Source organism: Manacus candei, unplaced genomic scaffold (assembly GCF_025592945.1).
Source record: "Manacus candei isolate 608988 ecotype Guabito, Panama unplaced genomic scaffold, ASM2559294v1 h1tg000023l, whole genome shotgun sequence".
Lineage (NCBI taxonomy): Eukaryota > Metazoa > Chordata > Aves > Passeriformes > Pipridae > Manacus > Manacus candei.
In genome coordinates this window covers 10,429,887-10,456,397 of record NW_026138071.1, presented here as the reverse complement: position 1 = coordinate 10,456,397, position 26,511 = coordinate 10,429,887, and the positions used below count along the sequence as shown (strand labels likewise).

Below are 26,511 nucleotides of genomic sequence, written 5' to 3'. Positions count from 1 at the left end.
ATGTTATTTTGCATGCACTGTACCTTAAATAGTACATTTGAATCAGCTGTAATTACTGCTAAGGACCGTGCTTAACTCAAGACAGAGCAGAACATACAAAATACATATGTTCTGACATATTAGAAAGCATGAGTTTACTGACTATTATTTTATTAGAGAGCAAAATTTACTGGCATTAATCAGTTAGTAAGCTCCATTCAGAATGAAGGACACAGACTGTGCAAGGTTTGCAGGTCTCTCCGGAGTCAGCTTCAAAGGTTTTGCAGGTAAGCCAAAGCCTGTAACCTATAAATTTATCCACTGAGAGTGTAAGCACCAGTTTTCCAGAAGAGATCTAGTAATGGTTTCCTTGCTTGGCCAGTCTCAAAAAAGCATTTCCATGCCATCTGCCTGTGTAACAAGTGGTATCAGTGGATGCCACTATCATCTGTTCAGTACAACAGGGATGGTAGTGACTCCAGGCAGAGGCTGTTAGGTTGAGAGGTGGTTTTTTAGCATCTACTGGACACACACTGTCAGCACCAATTAGAAGATGGTTTTTGAAAATGAACGTGAAACCCACTTTGGTGGGTGAGGATGCCAGAGGGAATAAAAATATTCATCATCACCTAAAACTGTCCTATGGATCACACATGATATTTAACACATTTATATACTACAAGTCTGATATATTCCATGGAATGAAACAAATGCTCCATTCTCATGTATTTAAACATTTAATGTAATTTTTAGTTCCATGTTTCAAGATCATATGGAGTTAAATATTTTTGACAGAGACATAAGTATTGTAATTCATAAAACATATCAATAATCAGAGGGAAGGACGACGGTGATAAGAACATAACTACCAGTACAGAACTATCTCTCCAAAAAGGTCACTATATTTGAACAAGGTCTTCAGACACAGATATCTTCAAATGGGACTGTTGTAAGTTCTCATCTGAAATAATATCAACTACTGAAATTTTGACTTTCGGCATTTGACATTTGAGTGGCTCCGTTTTTGGATTGAGCAGAGCTCAAGTTAATAACCTGCTTGCAACTGGCCTTCCTCCTCATGGAGTCAAGCCAGGTCCTGCAGGATTATCAGCTCCTTGCCATGCAAAGGTAGCTGCTACAGAGTCAGGGCTGTATCTGGCCACAGCACAGTCCCATCGAGGTCCCACTTGACCCAAACTACAGTCACAGCACAGTCATCTGCACCACAGACCATCTATGGCAAAAATGGCAACTGTATGTAAACAAAATTCCTAAAAGTGAGCCCAAAAGACTTAAAAGAAAGAAGGAAAACTTTTAATAGCAAACCATTGTTTAACCCAAGTGTGGCTAACCCAGCCTGGAAACACAACCTGCTCTTTGTGCTTTCCCTTTAGCTCTCTTTGTTCATGAAGTGCCTGCACACACACACAAGAGGATGCATTTACTCATTTTTTCTGTTATTAACCTCTCTCCCTCATAACAATTCTCTTTATCCACAGCAGTTATAATTTATTTCATGACTGCATATATTTCTGTCATTTCTCTTTACGCAAAATTCCTGGCTACAGACTTCTCTGGCTATTGAGCACACAAGGAAGCTCTAAGGTTTCCAAAAGTTAAGAATACCTGTTCGGTGAGCCAGGACCTGCAGAGCAGCACAGTGTGTAAACACCACATGTTATAGCAAGACCCTTTTTCAGTCACTGACTGTAATACAGACTAGAGATAACCCTTCAGCAGTCTATCAAGAAACTGAGATTTCAGTGATTTATTCATAGGCTGCACACAAACATCATTACGGTTTTTCCCACAGGTGATAAATTATACACATAGTTGAAGACCATCTCCCACTTGGGGACACGAAGTCATAACCTTTATTAACACTATTCTTATTAAAATGGTTGCAATTTAAAATGGTAACATTTCACCTACTAAAAGTACAGTTCTTATCTCCCAGTGGCTAAAAGTAATGGAATACAAGATGGTTTACCAGAAAGACTAAGTGTTTCTCAGATATTTTTTTTTCAGTTTCTAGGTACTTGATCAAATGTACTAAATGGATTTTTCCAGAACACAGCCTGTCCTCTGTAAAACATAAAGCCCCACTAATTCGTTTTTCAAAGATACTCTAAAAATAAAACTTTAATGTCCAAATTGAAGAAAGTATCAAAGTAAAAAAAGAAAATACAGCTATCATGAGAATAACAATAGCCTTAAAAAAGAAAACTGTTCTATGACACAGCTCCATGGCTGCTCTTCCTTCTTACTTAGGTTGCTGTCTCCCATAAGTCTCCGTCACAATGACAATTAATGGGAGAAGGGAAAATATTAGAAAGAGTAGCTTGGCAATAAAACTTAGATTCATCCTGGCTAAAGTATGTTGTACAAAGCATTGATCTGCACTGGAATGCTGTCATCAAACAAACACAGCAAGTGAGGAAATACTTTCTGGATTTGGAACAAGAGTCCTCAGTTAAGAAGCTAAGAAAAAATGAAAGCCATTCACATCATGTGACATTAGAGAATACAGAAAGGTCCTTGTTCATCAACAGTTAATAAAAGAGAACAAAGTAATTTATAAGGCAAAAAAGTTAAACACACATCTAGAGGAATGTATTCCTGTAGGAATAGACACAGGTGAAGAAAGATATAGCAATACAGTAATTTGTAATGAATAAGTGTCAATATTTTTGCACTATATTTTAATGTAACTAGAACACTACAGTTAGAGACTATCTCCTTAGTGCTGTAGTTATACAGAAGAAGCCAGATGGTTGCCATGACCTTATTCCTACCAATAGCCTCATAATGGTAAGATTTTCTGTACCTACCTTCTGTATTGCAAGCAAAAATTATCATTGTATGTATTATTAGGGACTGAAGAATTTCCTTACTAACTAATTTTTTACAGCTCTCTAACTTCTGAAATCGCGTGCTTTTCCTTCCTCTTCCTACCCCACATCAGGATATTTTGAAAGCATGGAGAGGAGAGATAGAAGCAGAGAATCCTACTGCTCTCTGGGGTTGAACTGTTTATTGGCCTGTCCCACCCACGGCAGCCAACGAGGCTGAGAAGCCCCCAGCCCGGGGAGGAAAGGGGGAAGATCCTAACGGTGCCACCTGCACCCAACAGCCCCACTGCCTCCTCCCACCATTGGTACAAAGTTCTGCAGCTTTTTCTGGTGCCCTACCTTCTCCACCTCAAGCTGTATTTTCTTCACCCATCCCTGAGAATAATAATTATTTATCTATTTGCGAATTTGTGAAAAATGACAAGACACAACCTCCCAGCTCTTTCCACATCTGAAAAATTCAGGTTTTCTCATACTCGGTTATCATATATCTCTTATATCTTTGCAACAGATGTCATTATTGGCCCATACAACTTCCATATCCCACAGAAAACAGAAAATGCAAAGGCGAAAATCAATATTTACACTAGGAGTCCAATGTTTTCTTAAGAGAATCATCCAAGTTCCATTTGCATATAAGTAAATTATACCTGATAAAATAGAAAAGCAACAAAAATAATGTGCTGGCAGACTGAAACAAAGTTTTCCTGAATTGCTCTCACGTACATAGAAGGCACTCTACAGCTGCACTGTTCACCTTTGAACGTCCTCATTTTTCCATCTGGGCAGTGGAGCTGCAGCAGTGTGAAACCTGGGAAAAACACAGCATTTCCTTCCGTGTGTTTAGCGGCCAACACAGAGCCCAAACTCCCACTCAGGAAGAGTACCTGCTGTGGCTGTATCCATCCATAAAATGCAAAACCTGCTTCCTCATTTTACTAAATTCTGATAGGAGTGACATTTTAAGCCCATCATGTTTTTCAAACATTTTTTACTGAGAAAACTGGTAGTTCTTTGATTACGAAACTTAAACGATCTCAGTTCTGGCTGAACTCCAAGACATAAGCACTTTCTTCTGCTGTCTCAGCTATTCTCCTGATGTCAAAGACACATTAAAATAAATGTGAACCATATGGCTCCCCAGCAGATTACTCACACTCCTGCATCAATGAGAGCAGAGAAATTCATTGTCACCAGCGCAGCAATATTTTAGGCACGTGAAAATTTCAAAAGGCTGAAAAAAACATGTATGAAGCAGACTTTTGGATTAAAGCTCTTAGACCGGAGGAAATGCTGCATTTCTTACACTCTACTACCTGTTTGTCTGCTTTTAACATACTCTTACTGTCATAAAAACCATTATGGCAAGAAGGATTAGCACCATTCTCCACCTGTTCTATGACTTTCCCATGCAGTGTTTCATCAGTCTAACACCACAGAACAGCAAAGCCTAATCCATCACGGTAATCCAGGTCAGAACACCGCCTAAAAAAGCCATCTTGCTTCCCAACCTTCACAGAAAACAAAAACTGGGAAAAGGTCGTATCCAGAAATTGCTTCTACCTCTTTCTCCTACCTCTCCTTCTAGCCCATTGCCTCCCAAAAGATATTTTTCTAAGAGTCTCCGTACACTAAATTTACAAATTTTCAGCCCTGAATGATAAAACACTTTTCCTACATGCTAGAAATCTACATTAAGAGCAAATGCTGTGAAACAAAATACAGCCCCCTAAAGAAACATGTGAGCTTGAGGGCAGGGAGGTATTTTATAGAATAAATTTGAATCTGGAAGTCTTAAAGGGAACTGCATACTCAAAAAGGTGTAAATTGAGTAGTGGAAATTTGACAGGAAGGAGAGGGACAACGCTGTGGAACAGCAACATCTACCCCAGTAGCATTTCACCGCTCCATCCTTCTGGTACCTTCCTTTAGTGTAAAGCCAAAGATAAATTCACCTCACAGGAGGGGCTCAACGGGAATGCTTGCCTAATGCTAGATTTAAGTCACATTTGAAAAAGTTTTCTAAAAAGACTAGCTCGCAGACAAGTCTGACATGAATAGGAGAGGTTTTTAATTTGTACTTTAAACATTTTACCTCACTGCTGAGAGCTTTGTCTAAAATCTCACACACTCGTTAAATTCTGGGGATGCACACTAAAAGCTGGAACTTTACTGCTGAAATTTCAGTGAAAGCTTTACGTTTACTTCCTCAGCACCCTCTATCTCCAGAAAGCTTTTCTGTGACATTCATCATACTAGTCCAGCTTCTCCACTCTGCAAATATCATCAGCCTGCGAGGAGGAGTGGAGATGGTTAACTGCTCTCTGCCTCTCCATTTACTCTAAATGCCAGCTGCTGTTTCATAGATGATTATTCCTGACCTTAGCCCCAGCTTCATGAGGAGGAAAGCTGCTACCAGGGATCCTTGCAGGAACACCCATGCATAACAATTGCATTTGCTGTGCTCTCCTATGACGCTACAGGCAATCCTTTGTCCCATCTTATGTGTGACTTCTGTGAATAACCATTTGATACAAAGACAACTACCCATTCAGCTGTCTGTCACTTTGCATTTGCAAACATATTTTGTGTATCTGTCATGAACATCTACAAAAAAAAATTTGTTTGATGTTTTTCAAGCCAATAAAAACATCATGTAAGGCAAAACCTGTCCCTCTGGTTGTATAGCGTATGAAATGCACTATTTATAGCAGAGAACTTATTTAAAAAATAAGAATTAGTTGTACAAATCCTTCTAAAACCCAGTGGGAGCCTGCTTCATAACCCCTCTTTGCAATTTTTAGAAACTCCCTCTACAGTAGTCCTCATTCCAGATGAAAGACAGCAGGCAAGATCCTGTCATGGCATACCCTGCCCTGTCATTCTGCGTGATTTTGAGAGAAAAACAATGCACTGCCTTGATTAACTGAATTTCTTTGCATTCCTTGTTATTTACTACTCGGATGAGCCAACTTATTTAAAATCAAATATCAGAATCTCTCAACCTGTTAGCATTTCATAACATGAGTTAACAATAGCCGTAAGAACATATTCCTCATTATCAAGGGAATTCCAAGCCTGGTTGCTGGCAATATAAATAACTGCAAGATGCCATGAAAAAAGAATACCTGCATTTAGCTACACCTAAGTGTTTTTCCATAATAAGCCAGCAGCATCATTTAAATTCCATCATTAACCAGCAATTAAACACACAGCTTAAGTTCAAAGCTCAGGTAATGATTTGTGCTATTGACCTTACACCAAATAAAGCTTCATCTGTCTACAAAGGTAATTTAAGCGAAGCTACACCTTCCTAATGATTTCATGCCTTCTTCCAAGTTCTGCATGGCCACAGAGATGAGGCAATCTCAATATGGTAGCAACTCTAGAATATTCAAACAGTACTTTTAAGGTCATATTGAAGGAAGTGCAACAGGGATGTATTTGTAATATCAAATTCCTCGTTATCTTTAACAGCAAAATCAAAAGACGGCAAGAACATTTAGAGATCAAAGGGTTTTCTCAGAGCCCTTGACCTGTCACACTCCTAATGAACCTAAGGCATCCAACACTCTAAAGACAGTACCCTAATTAGTGGAATGACAGGACCTGTGATTATGGCTGCAGGATAACCTTGCTCATGACAGTAAAATGTTAATGGCAATACAGAGACAACTGATGGAGGTTATCAACTAGCCTGTGGGATGGTAGTATCTCCTGTTGGTGATGATCCCCTTATCAGATAAGCTGGTGCTGGTGATCTTCATGCAGGGGATGAAGAAAACTCAGAAAGTTTCAGCTAAACTACACTTAAGCTGAAATGGCAGAGGAAAGCAGCAGCTCCTCAAAGTATGTTTCTTAAGACATGCATCTGCGATTAATATGTTATGGGGAATTTTTACCAGCACCAAAGTGTAAAAGACAGGAATTCACGAGGTCTTCCCAGGTCTTTCAATTGTATGCAATTTTGTAACTTAAATTTGGGTATTTTTCTTCGTCAGAAAAAAGTTCACGCATTTAGAGGTAGATATCTCAACAAGGCAGGAAGAATTGCAGAATCATAGATCATTAAGGTTGGAAAAGACCTCCAAGATGATCAAGTCCAACCTTTGACCAAATACCACCATACCCTTTAAACTGTACTGTGAAGTGTCATGTCTACTTGTTTTTTGAACACCTTGAGGGATGGTGACTCCACCACTTCCCTGGGGAGCCTGTTCAATACTTAACTATTCTTTCAGTGCAGCAGTTTTTCCTAATATCCAACCTGAACCTCCCCTGAGGCCATTTCCCCTTGTCTGGGAGAAGAGACTGACCCACACCTTGTCACAACCTTTCAGGTAGCTGTACAGAGCAGTAAGGTCTGTCCTGAGCATCCTTTTCTCCAGCCCCAGCTCCCTCAGCCGCTCTTCACAGGACTCATGTTCCAGACTCCTTACCAGCTTCACTGCCCTTCTCTGGAAGGGCACATATCCCCTACACCCGAGCAGCAGTGTGGAACCCCGTGTCCCTCAGTGCACCTAACCTCAGGAATGGTCAGGGTGTTTTACTGACATCCTGAACAGCAATTCCAGATTCATCAGCTTGCTGTGGAGCTGAGGAAACACAGCAGTAAAGTGCCCTAACTGAACAGGTCAATTTAAAGGAGCTGAAATGGCATTGTGAGTGCTCCTGCCCTGTATTCCATGTATCCCTAAGGAAAAAGGGAACACATGCTCTTAGTCCTGCTCATATGATATAGGCAAACTTGGACTGCTACTTGAAAATGAACATCCCTCTTTCTGAGATGAAGGTGGGGCTGTGAAATAGGACAGGCATGGGGACTAGTTAGTAATACACCTTGGCATCCATTAAGGTAAAACTGCAGTGTGACTAATGACCTGCTGAATCAAACTGAAATTACCTCAATAGACTGAGAAAGGTGAGTAAAAAAGGCAGTAGGGATTATATCTGCCAGCAGGAATCAAGGCGCTCCAACACCATTTGCTAAGAGATTTAAAAATGTGCACATGTGTAAAAATACACACACCTGGTCAAGAAAATACTATTTTATTCTTTTTTTTTTTTGTTACAAACCTGGTAACAGTTGTCTGTTCTTTATAGACCATAACTTTCATTTACTAACTCAGAAGCCTGTAACTTAGGCTAGGGATTTACTCATTTTTTGTTGTCATCATTTGTGTCTCTACTTATTTAAATGGATATATTGTTAAAGAAACCCTGTACTTACCCCTGTGTAGTAGTCAGTACTTAGGGACATCTGAGTCATGTATTTCCTGCCATCACAGTGCAGGGTTAACTGCTGAGAACAAAGCTATCTTCTGGTAGTTCTGTCCCACCTGAATGATCCACAGCAGCTGTGTGCCACATTTAGCTGGCAGGTTAAACTGACCTTAAGGCTAATGGAGCAGGATAGCTGAAAGGCTCTTGTTTATCTGACCCAACACATACTGTTTCAAGGGTTGTGTAAATATTGAGATGCATCAGCTATTCTAGATAGATTTGTACACCAACTGCCTGCTTGCTGAAGCGCTGAAAGGGCTGTAGTTACAAGTGATTTAAAATTATCTCTTTGTCAGGTCAATTAGAAAGGAAAAATAAGACTTAGAGGACCATGTTAGGATTTTTTTTTAATTCTCAGTTTCAGAATCAATGATGTTGACTACAGATCACCTACAACCCCTTCATTTCCAGTCAGTAAAAGAGGGTTTATACTGAACTTCATATTTACCTATATGAAAACAGACCAGAAGGAAGACAGTACACAGAATCTGACACTGTCTCACCAAAGACAAATGGTATAACATGTCAGGAAAAGGCTTAGAAAGATAACCTCCATCAAGGAGGTGCTCAGGCATGTAACAGAGGCAAGGAATCTGGCCAGTCTTTTTTCTGCACTGGCTCTTTTCCGTCTGCTTACTGGAAAAGTCTCACAGACCTCATCCTTAACAGTACAGATTCCAATATTTGACATGGAAAAGCTCTTATCTTTTATTTTGGGAGATGAATGTGTTTAGAGCATGAAGAAAAACAGCTTCCAATGTACACTGTTAGGAGTTTTGTTACTGTACAACACATCCGCATGTAGTTTTTAGCTAAGCATCACTTAGTAGCTCTGTGAGACACCTGTATTTATGAGACATAACACTGACAATTTCTACATATTCAGCTTTGACAAGACAGGACTGAGCATTTATTTCAGTATGATCAGTTCATTTTTTATCACTTCCTAGAACTCAAAATATGCTTTTTCAAATAAAACTGTTTAAAAAATCGAGAAGGTAAAAAAAAAATCTAACTACACAAAAGAAAGTGCTCCTGCCCTGAAGAGCATCCAGTATCACACATGATATGACACATCACTGATGTTAACCAACTGATACAAACCAAAATGAAAAAAAATCCTGTGCATATAAAAGTTTCAACAAACGTCCAGTTAAAACATTCTTTCCAGAATCAAAGCACACAGCCTCAAGAAAAGGTGAGAAGAATAAAACAAAATAAAAATCCAATCTCAACAAAAGCCCTGTTTTTCACTAGAGATAGTCAGTTATCAAGTTAAAAATATCTTTCAGCGTTTTAACGTTAAATACAAACACGATTAATTTTTATTGCAAACACATATTAACTTTTAGTATAATACATCATCACTAAGACTCATCTTTTTAGTGCAGAGTTGCTCTTATGTAAAAAGCAGATGTGCCTAAGGCTTCCGAAGTGATTTTTCCAACACCACCTGATTGGTAGATATTGATTGTGTAAACATGTAAGTAACGGATAGGCTTTACTATTAAGAGAGGAGAAGAAGGTGCAAAATCTCCTTTGTAGCATTTTAATAATGAATTAACAAAATCTTACTTCCCTATCATGTGCAACATGGAGTGTCCTTGGTAAAGTTACAAAACAATGATGCACACTGGAAGAGTCTGGATGCAAGATGAGTGCAATTAAGTAGGCACTAAACCATCTTTTCATTCTACACTTCATCTGACCATCAATATCCTCTATTTTGTTACCAATAAAAAACGATCACCTTTATAAAGCTCCTGCAAGCATGCTGCATTACAGTAAGAGCAAAGTACAATGTCAGATACTGAAAGAAATCTCCAAAAGCCTTTTCCTTGAGGACCTTGAAGTTTACCTATTCAAATAGCCAAGGCCATCAGTTAAGCCTTTTCTTCCCAGATCAACCTTATATAATACTGGGATTCTGTATTTGATTCCTTGGAATTTAGGCTGGTGCATCTATATTAAAGATAACACTTTTTAGAAATTAGTATCAATGCACATGCAAATCATTTACTCTTTCTATTTCCGTATTGCCAACTGATTGATAGATATATATATAAATATATATGTATGTATTTAAAAAAATGTAATCTGTACAATTTCTTATAAATGTGTGTGTGTGTGAGTGCACACACAGATAAACATTTATTACTCTGGCCACAAATATCTCAGTTAGACAGATCAGTAGTCATAACAATGAAATGCCACAGTTTGCCTTGCAGATTTTATTCAAAAACTAAATTATTTATTGTGTCAACTACAATTAAAGCTTTTTGTTACATGCATGTATTACAACTTCCAAGTTTCTCTCCTGAATTATTTGCTTTCTTTGTATTATCTGTGTATTCACAAAAACATTGTTGTCTTCTACGTGGGTGGGAATGACTGTTTGATGTAAAAAGACTGTTTTCAGTCTATGATGAATCATCAACTAATTCCTTCAACAAAAGTTAGAATATCAGCATGCAGAGAATACTGTTACCAAAATATTTCTTGATACTACCAAAGAGGTTTACCGGGTTGCTTACCCCTTTGTGGCATTTCAATAAAATAGGTCCCCTACTAGTACTGCATCTTAAATATAGCACATCGTGAGTGTTCCATGGAAACCCATTTGAAAAGTTGTGCCTGTGCCCTCCTTGCACAGAAGCGTTCCACACTAGAGCAAAGAGGATTTGGACCCTCATGCCCAAACCTCAGCTCAAACTGCACAGCAGCATTTGGTAGACGAATCAGTTATCAGAATATTCATATCCCATGCTACAAACATGATTTCCAGGCACAATCCAAACCAGAGAGTGACAAGGACCACGTTGTGTATGGGCAGTGATGAGGAGTCTCACCTACTCCTTGGTTCACAGTCTTCACAAATTAACTCCAGTAGGGAGATCTATATGCAATAGGGTTGAAGGAGGCAAACTCCTGCTTTTTAAAACACGCAGTTCACTTTTAAAACAATATAACCACATAAAACTAATATCATAATCTGCAAACATAAACTGTAAACTAATTTTTCCCAGAAACATATGCTGCACATGTAGCTTTGCTAACTTAAGACCAAATTCTTATCTGTACACAAACTCATTGCCTAAGTACAGAGATACCCTGTGCTACACGAAGAACAGAAACTATTGAAATAATATGTCCCATACACAACATTCCTCAATTCCAAATAAAAGAAAGCTTGTATTTCCTTTGGAGAAGAACTCTCACCAATTCAGTACTGCAGACAGCTGACAGCTGCACTACATTTACCTAAGGAAAATAAACAAACTTATATAAAGTACTTTCCGTACAGTGCCTATCTGAAATACTTTAAGCACAACTCCCAATGATAACTACAAACAGCTACATAATTCAAACAGCAAATAGGTAGGAGCTTCCAAGTGACTTCCAACTTTTACAATGATGAATAGTTTTATATAATTAACAAGAAGTCAAAAGGATACAAGTTTACTAAGTCATTTTGAGCAAGTCACAAACTAAACACCACAGGGAGTCCATTTTATCATCTGTTCAATTAAAAATCATCATGCTTATCTAACCATAAAATTTACTTTATTTTGAGAAACAGGAATCATTCTTTAGACACACAGATTTAGTACTTACGGGTAAAATGATTAGAAGTGGATGGATTGACACTATCACCACTGTCAGCACTTTCACTGCTAGAAATGTCATCATCTGATTCCCGCACAGAGGAACAAGGTGAGGAGCCATCAACTTCTTCAAACTTCCTCTTTAAAATTCCACTCATCGCTGCAATGCTGTCACACGCACCTGTAACAGGAACAGAAGCAACGAGACACTGAAACATCCAGCTGCAAAATACGCACTCATAACCTCCAAAGTAATTTTTACTTAGAAGTACCAATAAGTTGCCACTTCTAGTGTTGAATAACCATTTAGTATGAAATTACACATAATTAATTAGGAGACAGCGAAGCCATAGGAAAAAAAAAATCTTAAGTCGTACTTTATCTTGACATGTATGGAGATGGTTATTTCACTAGGATAATGTGTAACAGCTTGCTTTCAGGGAGTATTTTTCCCATTTTGATGTCAATAGCATCCCTGGTTTCTTGGTTACGTTGTGAAATTTCAAACAAAGAAACAACTTGCAGTTTCTCTTCAAAGAGCCTGACTTGGTCCCTCCCTTGGCTGCCATAGGACAAAGGAATGTTCACAATCAGGGATGAAATTAAGTAAGAAGAAATCATCCTGAACACTACAGTTCCCATTACCAAATATATGTGATCTAACCAGTGCTCACATCCCTCTATAAGAAATCCATCTCATAATTCCAATATTACAGACAGAGAAAAGACAGTGAAGTCACAAAGACCATATACCAATTTAGTGCTCAAAAAATACCTGGAATTCAGAAATTCCTTACCTCAGTCAGAGGCACTAATTGCCTCCCAAATTTTCTCCTCTTCTCCCGCCAGCATGGGGTTATGAAAGGCAGGTTCAGCTTGACTGATCTGAAGCCCTTCTCTGACAAAGTGACCAGTCTAGTGTTTGAAGCAAAAGCTGTGGATGTTGTCTACCTGGACTTTACTAAAGCCTTTGACACCACATTCTTATGGAGAAACCGGCTGCTCACATCTTGTACTCTTCGCCAGGTTAAAAACTGGATGGATGGCCAGGCCAGAGAGTGGGGAGGTGCTGGTCAACAGCAGCTGAACATGAGCCAGCCTGTGCCCAGGTGGGCAAGAAGGTCAATGGCATCTTAGTTTCAAAAATAGTGTGGCTAGCTGGACCAGGGCAGTGATTGTTGCCCTGAATTTGGCACTGGTGAGGCTGCACCTCAAGTCCTGTGTTCAGTTCTGGGCCTCTCAGTACAAAAAAAGACACTGAGGTGCTGGAGTGAGTCCAGAGAAGGGCAATGAAGCTGGTGAAGGGTCTAGAGACCTATGAGGATCAGCTGAGGAAGCTGGGGTTACTTAGCCTGGAGAAGAAGAGGCTCAGAGAGGGCCTTACTGCTCTCTACAACTACCTGAAAGGAGGTTGTAGTCAGGTGGGGGTCAGCCTCTTCTCCCAAGTAACAAGTGACAGGACAAGAGGAAACGGCCTCAAGCTGTGCCAGGGGATGTTTAGATTGGATACTGGGAAAGATTTCTTCACTCAAAGGGTTGTCATGCATTAAAATGGGCTGACCAGCAGAGTGGTTGAGTCACCATTCCTGGAGGTATTTAAAAGATGCCCAGATGTGGCACTTGGGGACATGTTTTAGTGGTACACTTGTCAGTGTTAGGTTAATGGTTGGATTCGATGATCTTTGAGGTCTTTTCCAATTTAAATTATTCTGTGATACCCACATTAAGAAGTAAGATGCCTAATATATTCCTGAGGTTGAATAGAAGATTATAAAGCAAAGTATTCAAGTGGAAATTTAGCAGCAGAAGTAGAAATATCACACGTGATTACAGAGAAAGTGTGCTCTTAAGTAACTGAGGAGAAATCAAGAACAGCTAAAGCCTGCCCAGAGGACACTCAGCTGCCACCATGCTGCCTGCAGCACTGCAAAGACAAGCACTGCTGACACTTATCCAGACAAAAAAATTTGTCTAGGATTAATCACATACTATACTTGCAGAGGACACACACCTAACACTACAGACTTACCACAGAGCTCTGCCAAATCCCACTGAAAGCAAGAAAAATAAAGGAGAAATTTACATTTCTCATGAAATAGAACTTCTTTAAATCCCTGGAGCTACCTTTAGGACTCATTAATTCTGAGCCAGCCACATTCTGCTCCTTCCAGAAAGCTGGAACTAGGTAAGCTCCAGAACTCCCTTCCAACCAACATTTCTATGGTTCTATGTTTAAAAGAACCAATAAATTTGTCAGGAAGCTATCAGAAGCTGGGCTAAGTGGCTACTGGTAAAGAAGACAAGGTTAAGGCAGAGACTCCAGTACTGGCCATACTGTTTAACAATTAGCACATTTCAGGGTTTTGGCCCCGGCCACCTCACGCTCTCCTGGATAACGCAGGATGAAGCAGGTACCAGAACCAATCCCAGCAGGCAGGCTGGATGAGGGCACCTGGGTTTTGGCAAAGGCCTGACAGCTTAGCCACTGTGGACAAGAGCTGCATCCTGCCACTTGGCAGCAAAAGACAGAGAATGCTGTCCCTAGTCTGGATCTTTCTTATCTTTTCTATTAGTACAGAGGTAGTATCAGTCATGTAGGTGCTCTGTTCTGACCCTGTAAGCACAGCACTTGAGCAGATTCTCTGCTATTTTGGCTCACACTTAGTCTCGTACCAAGTAGTTTCAAAGTCTCCTATGCATTCTATAGCTCCCTTCAAGTCCCAACTACAGTTTCTTTCCTGGAAAAAAACAAAGTGACAGCATGAAGAGATCTGCATCCAACTTTTGGCCTGGTATGAAGCTAGAACAGGATCAAGGTGAGTATATGAGGATGAAAACTACAAAAAAAACCCCAAAACAAAACAAAACAAAAAATGCCGAACCAACAAAACAACCATTAAAGAAAAAAAAAGGAAATAAAAAGCAGGAATCATCAGATTACAGTCTGTAAGACCAATTCAAAATCATAATTCAGCAAACATTGAAGTCTATCTGTAGGAAATTCTGTGGCTGAGGTGACAAGAACATAGTGGTTTCTTTCCATTGCAACAGAAAGTTAGTTCTAATTACTTGTTCTGCTTTGCCGACAAAGCATTCTACCTTGCCTACCAGCTCTTAAGCACAGCAGGAGGGAGTTATGTGCAGGTTTAAACTTGCCTTTTTAAGTCAAAACTAGAAATTACATATACATTATACAACATTTTTATTATATTATTTAATTACAAGGACTAGAACAAAAGTTTTATAATAATGGAGTTCATTCACCTCTTAAGAATCAAAATCTCTAAGAAGAACACAAACGATCACGCCAAGTTTAATATCCTGTCTCCAGCAGCAGTCACTACTTAACGCTTCAGTGGAAAGCAATGGGATGCGAAATCCAGCCACAACCACTGCGGACACACAGCTCTGCTTCCTCATCCTTGCAGTCAATTTCCCCTAAGCATAAGGCTGAAATGTTGCTGTATGACAGTGCGCAGCATCTCAGAAATTCATTTGACTTGATCTCCTGAGGCAACAAATTTCTCATTAGTTTACTGGGAGAAAAAAGCCACAACAAAACACAGCTCCTGAAACTATAGCCACAGACCCTTCAAAATCACAGCAGTTTCAATCTTTACAATATTTTGGACAATAAAGAGCAGCAGAAAAGCACCACTGTCTAGCAGCATGCTGTACTAGACAGAACTCCACTTACACAGGTACTCCCCACAAAGTGGAAACAGCTGAAGAGAAGTCACTGACATCTTCTTGCTATATTATAGTGATATTTCCATTTCAATCACCAGCAGTGATTATATTACATGGGAGGCACAGTACATCTGTTGATCCTGTATGGAACTAGGAAATGCCTTTATATTTGGGGGCTGTGCAGGGAGGGAATGGTGATGGAGACACAAATGGAACTGCAGCATCAAGTTCCTCATCCCAAAGCCAGGGAGTCTGTCCAATGGCTGCAGCTGCCAGAAAGCAGCCGGCATGTTCTGCCTATGCTCTCAATCCCACAGCTGTGCACCCTGAACAGCCTTGCCTCTGGGGAGCTCCCCAAAGCCACACAGCCCCTTGCTGACACTACCCCACTTTTAATGTGGCAACTAAAATGTTCATCAGACAGAACAAGGAAGAGAAAGTGAACAAGAAACTGTGCAGGTCTGAAAACACTTGTGCACTTGGCTGCTATTCAGGTTCTTCCCAATTTTGAGTTAATGATCCCCAGAACAAGATATGGATTCCCATCAGAACATGACAGTAATGTGGAGGGAACACTGGTCCCTGATACAGACAACTTGTGTCTGCTCAGGGAACTAGAGCCCCTAGGGACAGAAAACAAAAGCAGAGGGAGTGATGTGCCATCTTGACAGGTACACACTGCCACCTCACAGTTACACCTGCTCATCTACCCCCTGCAAGGGCACAGGGGCATACAAATGGCTGATTACTGCCTGCTGAATGACAAACAGCTGCTTTCACTGGAGCAATCAGTAACTTTTAAATTACTCCAACATCCTTCTTGGCTTGTCCTCAGATCAAAACCCCTTTTCTAGAAGGCTCTGCCCATCTGTCACCAAACTGTCTTCTTCAAAGGTATGTGAGCTTTTCCAGGGTATCACATTCTCACTTTCAAATTCCCCCAGCATAAAGCACTTCTGCACATACACAAAGTTACAGAGATTTGAGATGCCTGAATAAGTTCATGTTGAAGTTTCCCTGAAACTTCGTGTTCTTCCAAGTAAGGTGTCTAAGAACAAAAGGAGAATGCAGTATAAGTGCAGAGCACACAGAGAAGGAAATAGATGGAAAGGTGGGGCCAGGCCCAAACCCATGAGCAACTGTTTATGTACCTGAAGGCTCGTAATTACAGTGCAGCACTTGGCTTGTACCTGTGCCCACTCTCTTAGGACTGTGACTCTTGGCATTATTTTCTATCCAGAGAAATGGCCTCCACCTAAGCAAAAGATGAGGATGCTCTCCACTAAGCAATAGCTTAGAGGCAGGCAGCAGTTACTGAACAACAGATCTGACTCTTCAGCATCCTGGTGAGTTTCTTTGCTGTTCTACTGTGTAAATTAACAAGAAACCCATTCGGCAGCAGATCTTTACAAGAAACGCGTTTTGAGAGGATGAGTGACCCATGCTCTGTTCTTGAAAGGGAAGGTCTGTGTGCCTGCCTTCAGGAGTGGGCACTGGACTGTGACCTGGAGCACAGGGAACTTCAACAGGAAGCAGCTGGGCCATCATTCCATGCTGAAGGGTAACCACACAGGCATAGGGGATTAAAATGTTTATCTCTCAAGCATCTAACCTCCAATTGCCTCACTTCTTACTTCATTAAGGGGACATGACTTAGGGACTAATCCTGAAACCTTACTCAGAAGCAAAAGACCTGTGGCCCTCAATGACCACAGACAGTCCTTAGTGCAAGGAAAAAAAGCATTACTGCTCAAAGAGAGCCATGGGAAGGACGGGAAATTTTACAGCCATCTCAACACTGCTATGAAACACGCTCCTCCCTACACTATGCTACTGCACCTCTGCATCAGTAAACGAGCTCTGCTGCCACTGTAATTTTGCCTTGCCTTCAAATACAATGCATTCTTATCAGTTCTAAAACACTTTAAAAGAAAAGGTTTGAAAAACAAAGCAGATGTATTAACTACTAAGCATAATGATAGCTTGGCCTATTAATTTTCAAAATTCTTTTTCTGAACATAAATCACTCTCCCCTTCAACAAAAGGCAACAGAATTCCGTTATTTTATCTTCTGGCCACATTAAAATCAACTTTTCTCTCTTAACACCCTTAAACTACATCTTTAAAGCATTAAGTTTGCATACACAACTAACGTAACGTCAAGATTATAATTTAAATACTTAGTCAGAACTTCCCTATGAGGAAATATACCTTGTGCTACACAATGTTTGCTCTAATTGAGAAAGCATTAACACTTGGGATGAGAGTGACACAGTATTTAGTTGGAGCCTAGACTCTTTCAAAAATATTTCCACGCATTACTATTTCAAATGCAGAGGAAGTGTAGTGAAAGTGTCAACAGTGAGACTGCCAAGGGCATGGTCAAAAGAAATGGCTACAACAATTTAAATGGCTAAATAAATATAGGCTAAAAGTCAAGTCAAGGGTAAAGATATAAATTCATACTGCCTCTGGCAGGAATCAATTATGCTGGCTATTTTGACCTCTAAATAGGTTCTTCTGGAGAGGAAACATGAAGAGCTTGCTCTTACTCTTTCACTTTTTACCCATTTTCTCTCATCTTCATTGCAAGTTCATATGTAGGTTCACATATGTTTAAACTTAGCAAAAATATTTAAAAAAGAAAAAGAGATAAACTATTTTATTTATGTTGAAAAACACTGATAAGTTAAAAAATTTTGCAACTACAGTGGTTGAAAAGCATTCTCACTCCAAAGAACATTAAGGAAAACATTTGAAATTCTTACTGGAGACATTTTGAAAAATGTCAAAAATGTGTCTAAACAGACAAAAAAAATCGCCTATATTAGTCAGTTTTTGAGAATGACAATACAGACCAAATAACAGCACAATGAAAGAGGTAAAACTGGAGAAAGAAAAAAAGATGAGAAGGGATTGAAGCAAAAGGTTACGAAAATATTCCTTTCCTACAGAAGCCAGACTCTTGAGACAAAAATCCTGAGTTTCAGATTTCTTTCACAGTTAAAGAGAAATATAAATGAAATAGCAAAGCCATGCACTGTCATTGTCACTGGAGGCCAGTTATAAAGGAGAAGGCAAACAAAGCAGATATAAAAAAATATGGATGTCCTCAAAGCTGAGTGTTACCATGCAGTGGTGTTCATCTCTGCTATGTATCCCAACATATCGCTAAGGTTTTGCATTAGCTCAGCACAATCAGCAGACGCAGATCAGTTCTACTAATATATGCAGCTTCTCAGCAGAATTAATTTGCGAAGCAGAACACTGCCCTAACACGGTTAGACTGTTTGCAGTTCCCTTGTGAAATACATCCTTAGCTTCAACAGGCATCTCCGAAACGTAAATACACATTGCTTTGGATATCAAAATAAATACCAAGTAGAAGGCCATATGATGGCAAAAATTATGCTATTTACCAATTATTCATTACTTAACTCTGCTCTTCTAACACAGGTTTTCTTCTATCATACACTGGCAAAATTTAATTATGTGTACGCATTTAACGCACATGTTTAATGTGCTTTAGCAAATATTGTTAATAGGAATTCATCACAGAGGTGGCACGAAAAAGGGTCTTAGCTTATTATGCACCAAATCCTGAGATATTAAAGACCTGCCTGTGCACAGCCAGCAGCCATTTGCGTTTTAGTACTGCTGCAGCGTTATACAATAGACATGCTCAGCACGTTCCCTAATGGAGACTGTTTCAACTTTCCTCAATTCAGCGTTCAAATTCCAGCCTGGCAGATGATTTTGTCCAACCCGATACCTTTGTCTTGTCACATCCATCCAAAAAAAGGCACAGCTGCAGGAATACCTTCTCCTACGCCCACTGACGCAGACATAGGTGCTCCAGGAGCTTCCAGGTTCAGTGAGAGAAAACATGAAAAATGCTGTAAGCCCCTGAAACTACAAGAGTCAGACCATATTCTTCTGACTTCAAAACATTCAAGACATTTAAAACTTATGGTATGAGCTTGTTCTTTGCATCCAACAACTTACAACCAACCAATCAAAAGATTTTGGATTGATGGGGTTTTTTTTTACTTTTTCTTTTCTCTTTTTCTTTTTTTTAAACACCAAAAGCATAAAAATCTCCCATAACAGCTTCTTTTTATTTTTAATAAATGTTAGAATTAGAAAGAACATAATTAACCCAATTCTCTAATAACATCACAGGATTGTGCAATTTTTAAAATACCAAGTAAATATTTGACAGTTATTTGCAGGCACTTAAAGTGACAGACTGGCATGTCTAGTAGCCCAAAATGCTTCTTGAAGAGGTTACGCTGTTCTTTTTTCTACTCTAAAGCTGAAAGAAAATGGTAGAAACTAAACTGCAGCTCAAAAATACCAGAAAACCTATTATTTTCTCCAGCAGAAATATCTGAGGAAGAGTGAAACAGCCCCCTAAAAACATAAATAATTTTGGTCAGCAGGAGCCAACATTCAGTTGCCACCAATGAAATGAATATAGCTCCATGGCATGAGAGTAAAATCATGACTTCATTCAAGGCTTGGCCTCGAGTAAAGCCAAAATTAGTAAAAAGATGCTTAAGTGCATCTTTCTCCCTAGAGAACAGAGTCAATAAAACTATTTGAACTGGAAAATATAAATTATTAATATCTACCGAAAGGCTGTGATGTTTTGAAATTACTATCTTCAAAAATAGCTTTATGGCTATAATAATTCAAGTTTTCTATCTGGATCAAGGACAACACACAACCAAAATATAATGTTACAATCTGCAGGTTTCATGAACACCCAAGATAGTTCTAAGTAGGTATTCAAACCCACAGAAAAATTACACCAAAAAAAATGTAAAATTACTATTGTTTCTCCTATTTGCTTTTTGACTTTTCACCATACATGGTGTACCTATTCATCCATGAAACCCAATATGTTTATTGAAAAAAAAACCTGGAGATTTTTAGCAAAAATATTATTTCAACAATAAACATTGATGACGGAAATTCACCAGAAAACCCCCATAACATATACAACAAATTACTGAATGCAGGAAACAACGAATTTATACAAAAACTGGTAAGTTTCCTTCTGACACATAAGTAGAGCATTGACAATTCACCTTCTTTTCTAAGAACAGCAGAAGGTAAAAATAAGCTCCTCAGTTATTAGCTGAAAATATCAGTAGAATATAATTTCAAGTTTACCAAAAAAAAAAAAAAAAAAGAAAGAAAGAAAAAATCTGGGAAACTACTGGAACTTGATTATTTACTAATTTGCCTCTTCTGGCTGGATTACCCAAGGCACAGTACAAGGGCTGCTTCACTAATGCTCCTCCCCAGGGTCGTGGTGTTTAAGCTTTCCTCTCTGTGGTTACTTTGATAATCAGGGACTTAGTCATAGTGCCAGTTGTTTTTCTCTGGTGTGAACAGTCTCTCTTTTCCATCTCACCACCCATTTGCACAACACTCGAGGAAGATCGACTGTTCTCTTCCGAGCTCAGCTGATATGAGGTATCCAGTTAAAACAACTAATAAGGAAAATACGATAGACATACTGAGCAATATGACAGGCACAGAGAAAGCATAATTGCATACACCTGATGTCCTTAAGAAATCAGTCAAAAAGATCAGCTGCCCTAAGATAGCAAAGTCCCAAATTTAGTGACCACAGCATCATAGAATGAGATGTTTTTTACGAAGGCAGATAAAATAAGGATATTCAATGAACTAAAATGTTTCTCTGTAAGTCAGTCGTCTTCTCAGAAATTTCAATAACTGAAAACCTCAAAGAGGATTTTTAAAGCACATATTCAATCACAGGCAATCTTTCCAACAATAACTTCAGATTTTTGGCCATCAAAAATTACCCAGAGGTCATTCACCTGTGCATGTGTACATGTGTATAATCAACACAGAGCCACACAAAGGCAGGGTGTATCGCGTTAACATGACAGACCACTTACTAGTAAGGCTGACCTAAAATTAGATTCCCAGCTGTGTTAAAATTGAATGTTGACTCCTTTCACTTCTTTATTAATGCTAAAGGAAATCAGGAGGTTTTGGCTGTAGTGACTTGGTAACATAATAAACACGTCTAAAAATCCCTTTCAGTTCACTTCATAATTCAAAGCTGAAAACTTCTCCAGAAGGCTGACAGAAGAGCTGCAGGTAAGTATATACCCATCCGATTCCCAAGGCCCTCTTGCCATTAAGACAGTGATGAATACAAATTGAGCAGCCAGCCCATTCCCATTGCATTGCCTGACTTGTAAGCACCTTATGACCATCCAACAACACTTCAGTCAGGGGACTGTGCTAGAACAAAATTAATTATCTGCCCTACACTCTCCTTAAAAGCACTGCTGTGAAGGCACAGGGCTTATGCTTTCAACCTGAGGTCGTTCATATATTTTGATTTATCAAATCTCTGATCATTCTGCCTTTTCCAGGGGAGCTGAGATGAGAATGTTAATACTCTGCAATTTTCGCTTTTTCATTTCATTGTTAAAAGATGTTTGTTTATAAGTAAGAGTAGGTGAGGAGGGCATAATAGTAAACAAGTGAGCTACTTAATTGAAAGCTACAAAGTTAAACCTTGAGCTACTCTGAAACTGAATGGTTCAATAAAGACTCAGGTACTGGAAGAGAGCAAAACAATGGCAGCCCTGCAAGGACTCCAAGTCCCCCCAGAGTCATGGGGTTTCCCTCCCACCCCCATAATAGAATACTTGAAAGACAAAAATGTTTGACTGAGAATAGCTGTCACAGATTCATGTTGGAAGTAAGCAGTGCTATCATTTGTTGCCCACACTAAAAACAATTAAACACATTTTGTGGCTTTCAACATTTTTTTGTTTACCCTTTCACCCCCACACAAGTAGCACTTACTAGCGATTGCTATCACTTAAGAAATACAAAAACATTTGCAATCCAGCTTCCTTTTTTTTAACATATTCATAATATATTAAGAGCAGACTTTGTTCAATTATAACAAAGAACAGATTTTAAAGCACCAAGAAGTTCATTATCAAACTCAGATCCCTATTCAGAAAAACCCAACCTCCTCCTGAAGCCATTGCAGTGTCAACCTATTTCATCTTCCCAGAAGGACCAGCTGTTCCTCTGGTGGGAGATGCCCACAGACACCGGAGGAGTCCCGACTCCCACTTTCAGGCAGCCCGAGGAGATGTGTTTGAAATGAAAGCCTCCTTGCCCCAGCTGTGATGCCCAGCAGGGAACTGTAGGGCCTGGAGCTGGCCTATCAGCCCTTCCACAGATCCTGTAGTCATGGGACAGCGCTTGTGGAGTCACCCCAGCAGCTCCTGCCCCCTCACCCAGTGCATGGGCCTGGACCAGCTGCCCGAGGTACCAACACTGGAACCGCTGCCACAGCACGGACACAACGCAGACCCATCTACCTCTGTCTGCAGAACGGATGAAAAGTATGACTTATCTATATTGAGTCCCTTTTTCTGGGTCAAAAAAAAACTACAAAAGAAAAATGAAGCAACAGTGATCAAAACTCACTGGTAGGACTTGGAATGACATCAGCGTTTTAAGGATGTGATGGTATTTGGTGATGTTTTACTGAAGGAATGGTACATCTATAATCCAGATTTTCTCAGCATCGTAACTGGTTCAGAGCAAGAACAAAGACAGAGACTGACAGACTACATGTAAATTTATCTTTCAGACAGTTTTACCAATCTTGCAATAGATTATACCTGCCTTGCTTCAGCCTGACCTTCCACCTGCTTGTTGAAAGGGAAAACAACTCTCAAATTCAAGGTTCAGTTACTACAAGTACCCTTTAGAGCAAGTAAGAGTTTTAAATGACACAATCATCTGTTGCTATTTCAGAGAAAATATTTAAGCTTTGGAATGAATTTCCAAACATTTGCCATTGTGTACTCTAAACCATGACTAACATGTCTTCAATTAATATTGAACTTAAACTTTAGTCAACTATTGCATCTGTCCACAGCAACAACTTTTTCAAGAAATGCAAATTCCTCTTTCCAATAAACAAATGAGATTAAACATCTAACATATACAGTAAACATTGCACATTCTCAAACCAAAACACTACACACCAGACTTGGGGTCCTCAGATATAGAAGTAAATTAGTATAAATAACACTATACTTTGGTAATATGGGAGATCATAATCACGTCCCTGTCTCCAAAATGCCAGATACTTACAGAAACATTGGGTTCTATTTATGATCCTTAAAGGGGCTCAACAGCCACCATTCAAATTACAGCACAAAATGTTTACATAAACATACACCTCAGTTTGACTATAGATGGGGAAAAAAGTGTATCTCAAAATTACCATAACTTGGCAGCAGCACAAAACACCTTTTTGTTTCAGGATTTTTTCCTTAAACTTCCTTAAATAACTTAATACTGGCAATGCTTTAGAACATGAAATGCCTGATCCACAAGAAAAACGTCAGGTGTTTTGTTTTCTGTCTGCCTAAATGAACAAGACAGGTGTATTTCAAAGTTGTGATTCCATTTTAACAGTGGGAATGCTCTTCTGTTGGGATGTTCCTATTGTTATTTTAAAGCACACTGTTAATTTTATCTCTGTATGTACTTTAAGCACCTAACTGCCTCATAAATTGAAATTTAAAATCCACTTAATTAATTTTAAACAAATATAGTAATTATACGATAATTCCGTGACTATATATTGTTATATTTTCTACATTTAAATTAGCACAGAGTGACACATTCAGTGTATCTCATCCAATTTGATGGTACAAACCGCAGTGTTACTGTGATTTTACCAGGGTTCCCTGTGAAACAAATGAATAGTTGCACCTTAGTATGATGAAAAAGCACTTTTACACATCCTTTCTGATCTATTGTCTAAAACACGAACAGGCCCGTTTTCTGAGACGCCAAGTTGTATCTGCTTTTTAACGCAGAATTTACCTTTCACAGGAGAACTGTTTTAAAACAAGGACTGCAAAGCAATTTAAATTAGTTTTCGGTAATATTTACAACTATAAAATTATGCATAATGGATTCCTAATCCGAGACCGCGTGGGCTGCGCTGCTGCTGCCGAGGCAGAGCCAGACCCCGGGTCCCGCACGGGGAGCCCCCGTCCCGCCCCGCTCCCCGCGGAGGCAGGTCCGGACCGCCCCGGCGCTCCGCGATCGCTCCCCGCGCCCGCCGCGGGACAAAGCGGGGGCACCGCCGGCCCCGCGCCCCTCGTACCTGCCCCGGCCGCTGCCCCGCCGAGCGCCGGCACCGCCCCCTCATCTGCATGGCACTGCCCCGCCCCCGCCGCGGGGCACGCCGGGCACAGCGCTCGGGGCACGGCGCGCCGGGCACGGGCGGCCGCGGCCCCCGCTCTCCTCGCCCCGGGCCCCGCCGGGGCCGCGGCCGAACCAGGGCCGGAGCTGGGGCCAGAGACGAGCGGCGCCGCCCGCGACCCCCAGCCCGACCCGGGCGAGAGCCCGCCCGCCCACCGCGGCGGTTTCCAAGGAGACCCATTCCCCCCTCCCCCGGCTCTGCGGCCAGAGCCCGGGCTTCCTTTTCCCTTTTTCCTCTCTTCATTTCCAGGGGGCAGGGAGCTCGGAGGCGGCGAGGGTCGGGTTGTGCACGGCTCCTTTCAGCGGACACACAATAGCGAACCGGTACGAACACAACGCGAACGCATCTCTCCGCCCGCAGCCCCGGCAGCGCTGGGCCCTGCGCTCCCCGCAGGGACACGGCAGCGAAAGCAACGTGGTGCCTATAAGGAACATTTCCCCATTGAAATCATAAGTGCACATAAAAGAAGATTCTGTTCTCAACGTTGTGGGTTTTATTTCTGTATTTACCCAACTGCTTTTCAAGGGCTCCATCTCCTTTCTGCTGAAATACTCCCCCAAAATCAGCACATCTATTTCTTTCAGGCATTGCCAACATACCTAATTCATGATCTCCAGTATTCAGAAAAGGGGAAAAAAAGCCCACAAACCAGTACTGTAAAGAGATTTCAAGATTAAAACTTTTACCTGGTTAATTTCTACGTGATGTGATACAACCAGAAAAATTGCATGTCTGTCCTCTGTAAGACAAACAGGCCACAGAAATCTCTGGGAGCAGTTTTCAAAAAATAATTAATGTATAATTAACTAAGAACTACTATGAGAAATAAATACTTGCTTGAAAAATAACATGTATTGCATTAATATTAGAGTGAAATGCAGGCAGAGGGTTATAATGTATTACTCCTATGTGTATATAATTGCATTAAAAATAAGACAAAACACCACTTTCAAAATTACCCAAGAAGAATGTGTAGGAAAAAAAACATAAGTGCACTGTTAGATATGCTCTAATGTTACATTATTTTTAACCAAACACAGATGCTACAGATCTCCAACTGAGAAAGAATTAGTCTCAAATACATAGCAGAATAATAGATTGTTGTTACTAAATATTTTATGTTATTGGTAAATGATCCATCTAGCATAAATTTAATTTTACTTGCTACCCCATTTTTCATGCACAATTGAAGTTTGAATTGCATAGGAGTAATAGTAGAAACATTTTTACAATGAGTTTGATCACAGAACTTACACAATTTATTTAGCCTGGTATCACATTAATGTCAATCCTTCCAATCCCACCTTACAAAATGCAAAAAAACCTGGCTTTAGTAATAATAAGGAAATAGCAAAACCCCCACTTATATTTAAAATACTGAAGTGTGTGAAGAATCTATAAAAAAAACTGACCTGTTCAAATTGTTGTTTTTCCAATCCATGCACTGTTTTTATTAATTAGGAACCAAACCAGATTGATCGTCATTTTATAACGTTTGACATATTCACTGTCTTCCTACTTCCAGCAGAATCTTCTTAAATCTCCCAGCACTGTGTTTTATTGCTGGTACCATATGCTTTATTGTTCAGCCACAAGAGCTTCGCTCTGCACAAAGACTCATTACCTACTGCTTGCTGAGCAGCTTCAGGCTCACTGAGGCTGCCTGTGTGATCACATGGGAGTTTTGTCTGAGAAAGCCAGGCATGCCACTGATTTCACCGGCTACAGATATTTTTATCAGCTGAGGTCTACTATGAGGAAGGAATAACAAATTCTAAGGCTTCTTTAGCTCATTAAGACA

At 39.9% G+C, this 26,511-nt stretch overlaps 1 protein-coding gene across 6 annotated transcripts in view; it reads right to left on the bottom strand.

Moving 5' to 3' along the window:
- Window positions 1-26,511, bottom strand: part of CSRNP3 (cysteine and serine rich nuclear protein 3) — a 99,509-nt gene that overhangs the window by 14,468 nt on the left and 58,530 nt on the right. For 4 of the 6 annotated variants that reach the window (XM_051787268.1, XM_051787271.1, XM_051787267.1 and 1 more), the window contains one exon: window positions 11,730-11,900. In XM_051787268.1, the coding sequence (XP_051643228.1) occupies window positions 11,730-11,900 (171 nt within the window). Of the gene's footprint in view, window positions 1-11,729; window positions 11,901-24,611; window positions 24,636-26,122; window positions 26,502-26,511 lie in introns of those variants that run through there. The other 2 variants (XM_051787269.1, XM_051787270.1) reach the window with 2 other exon arrangements.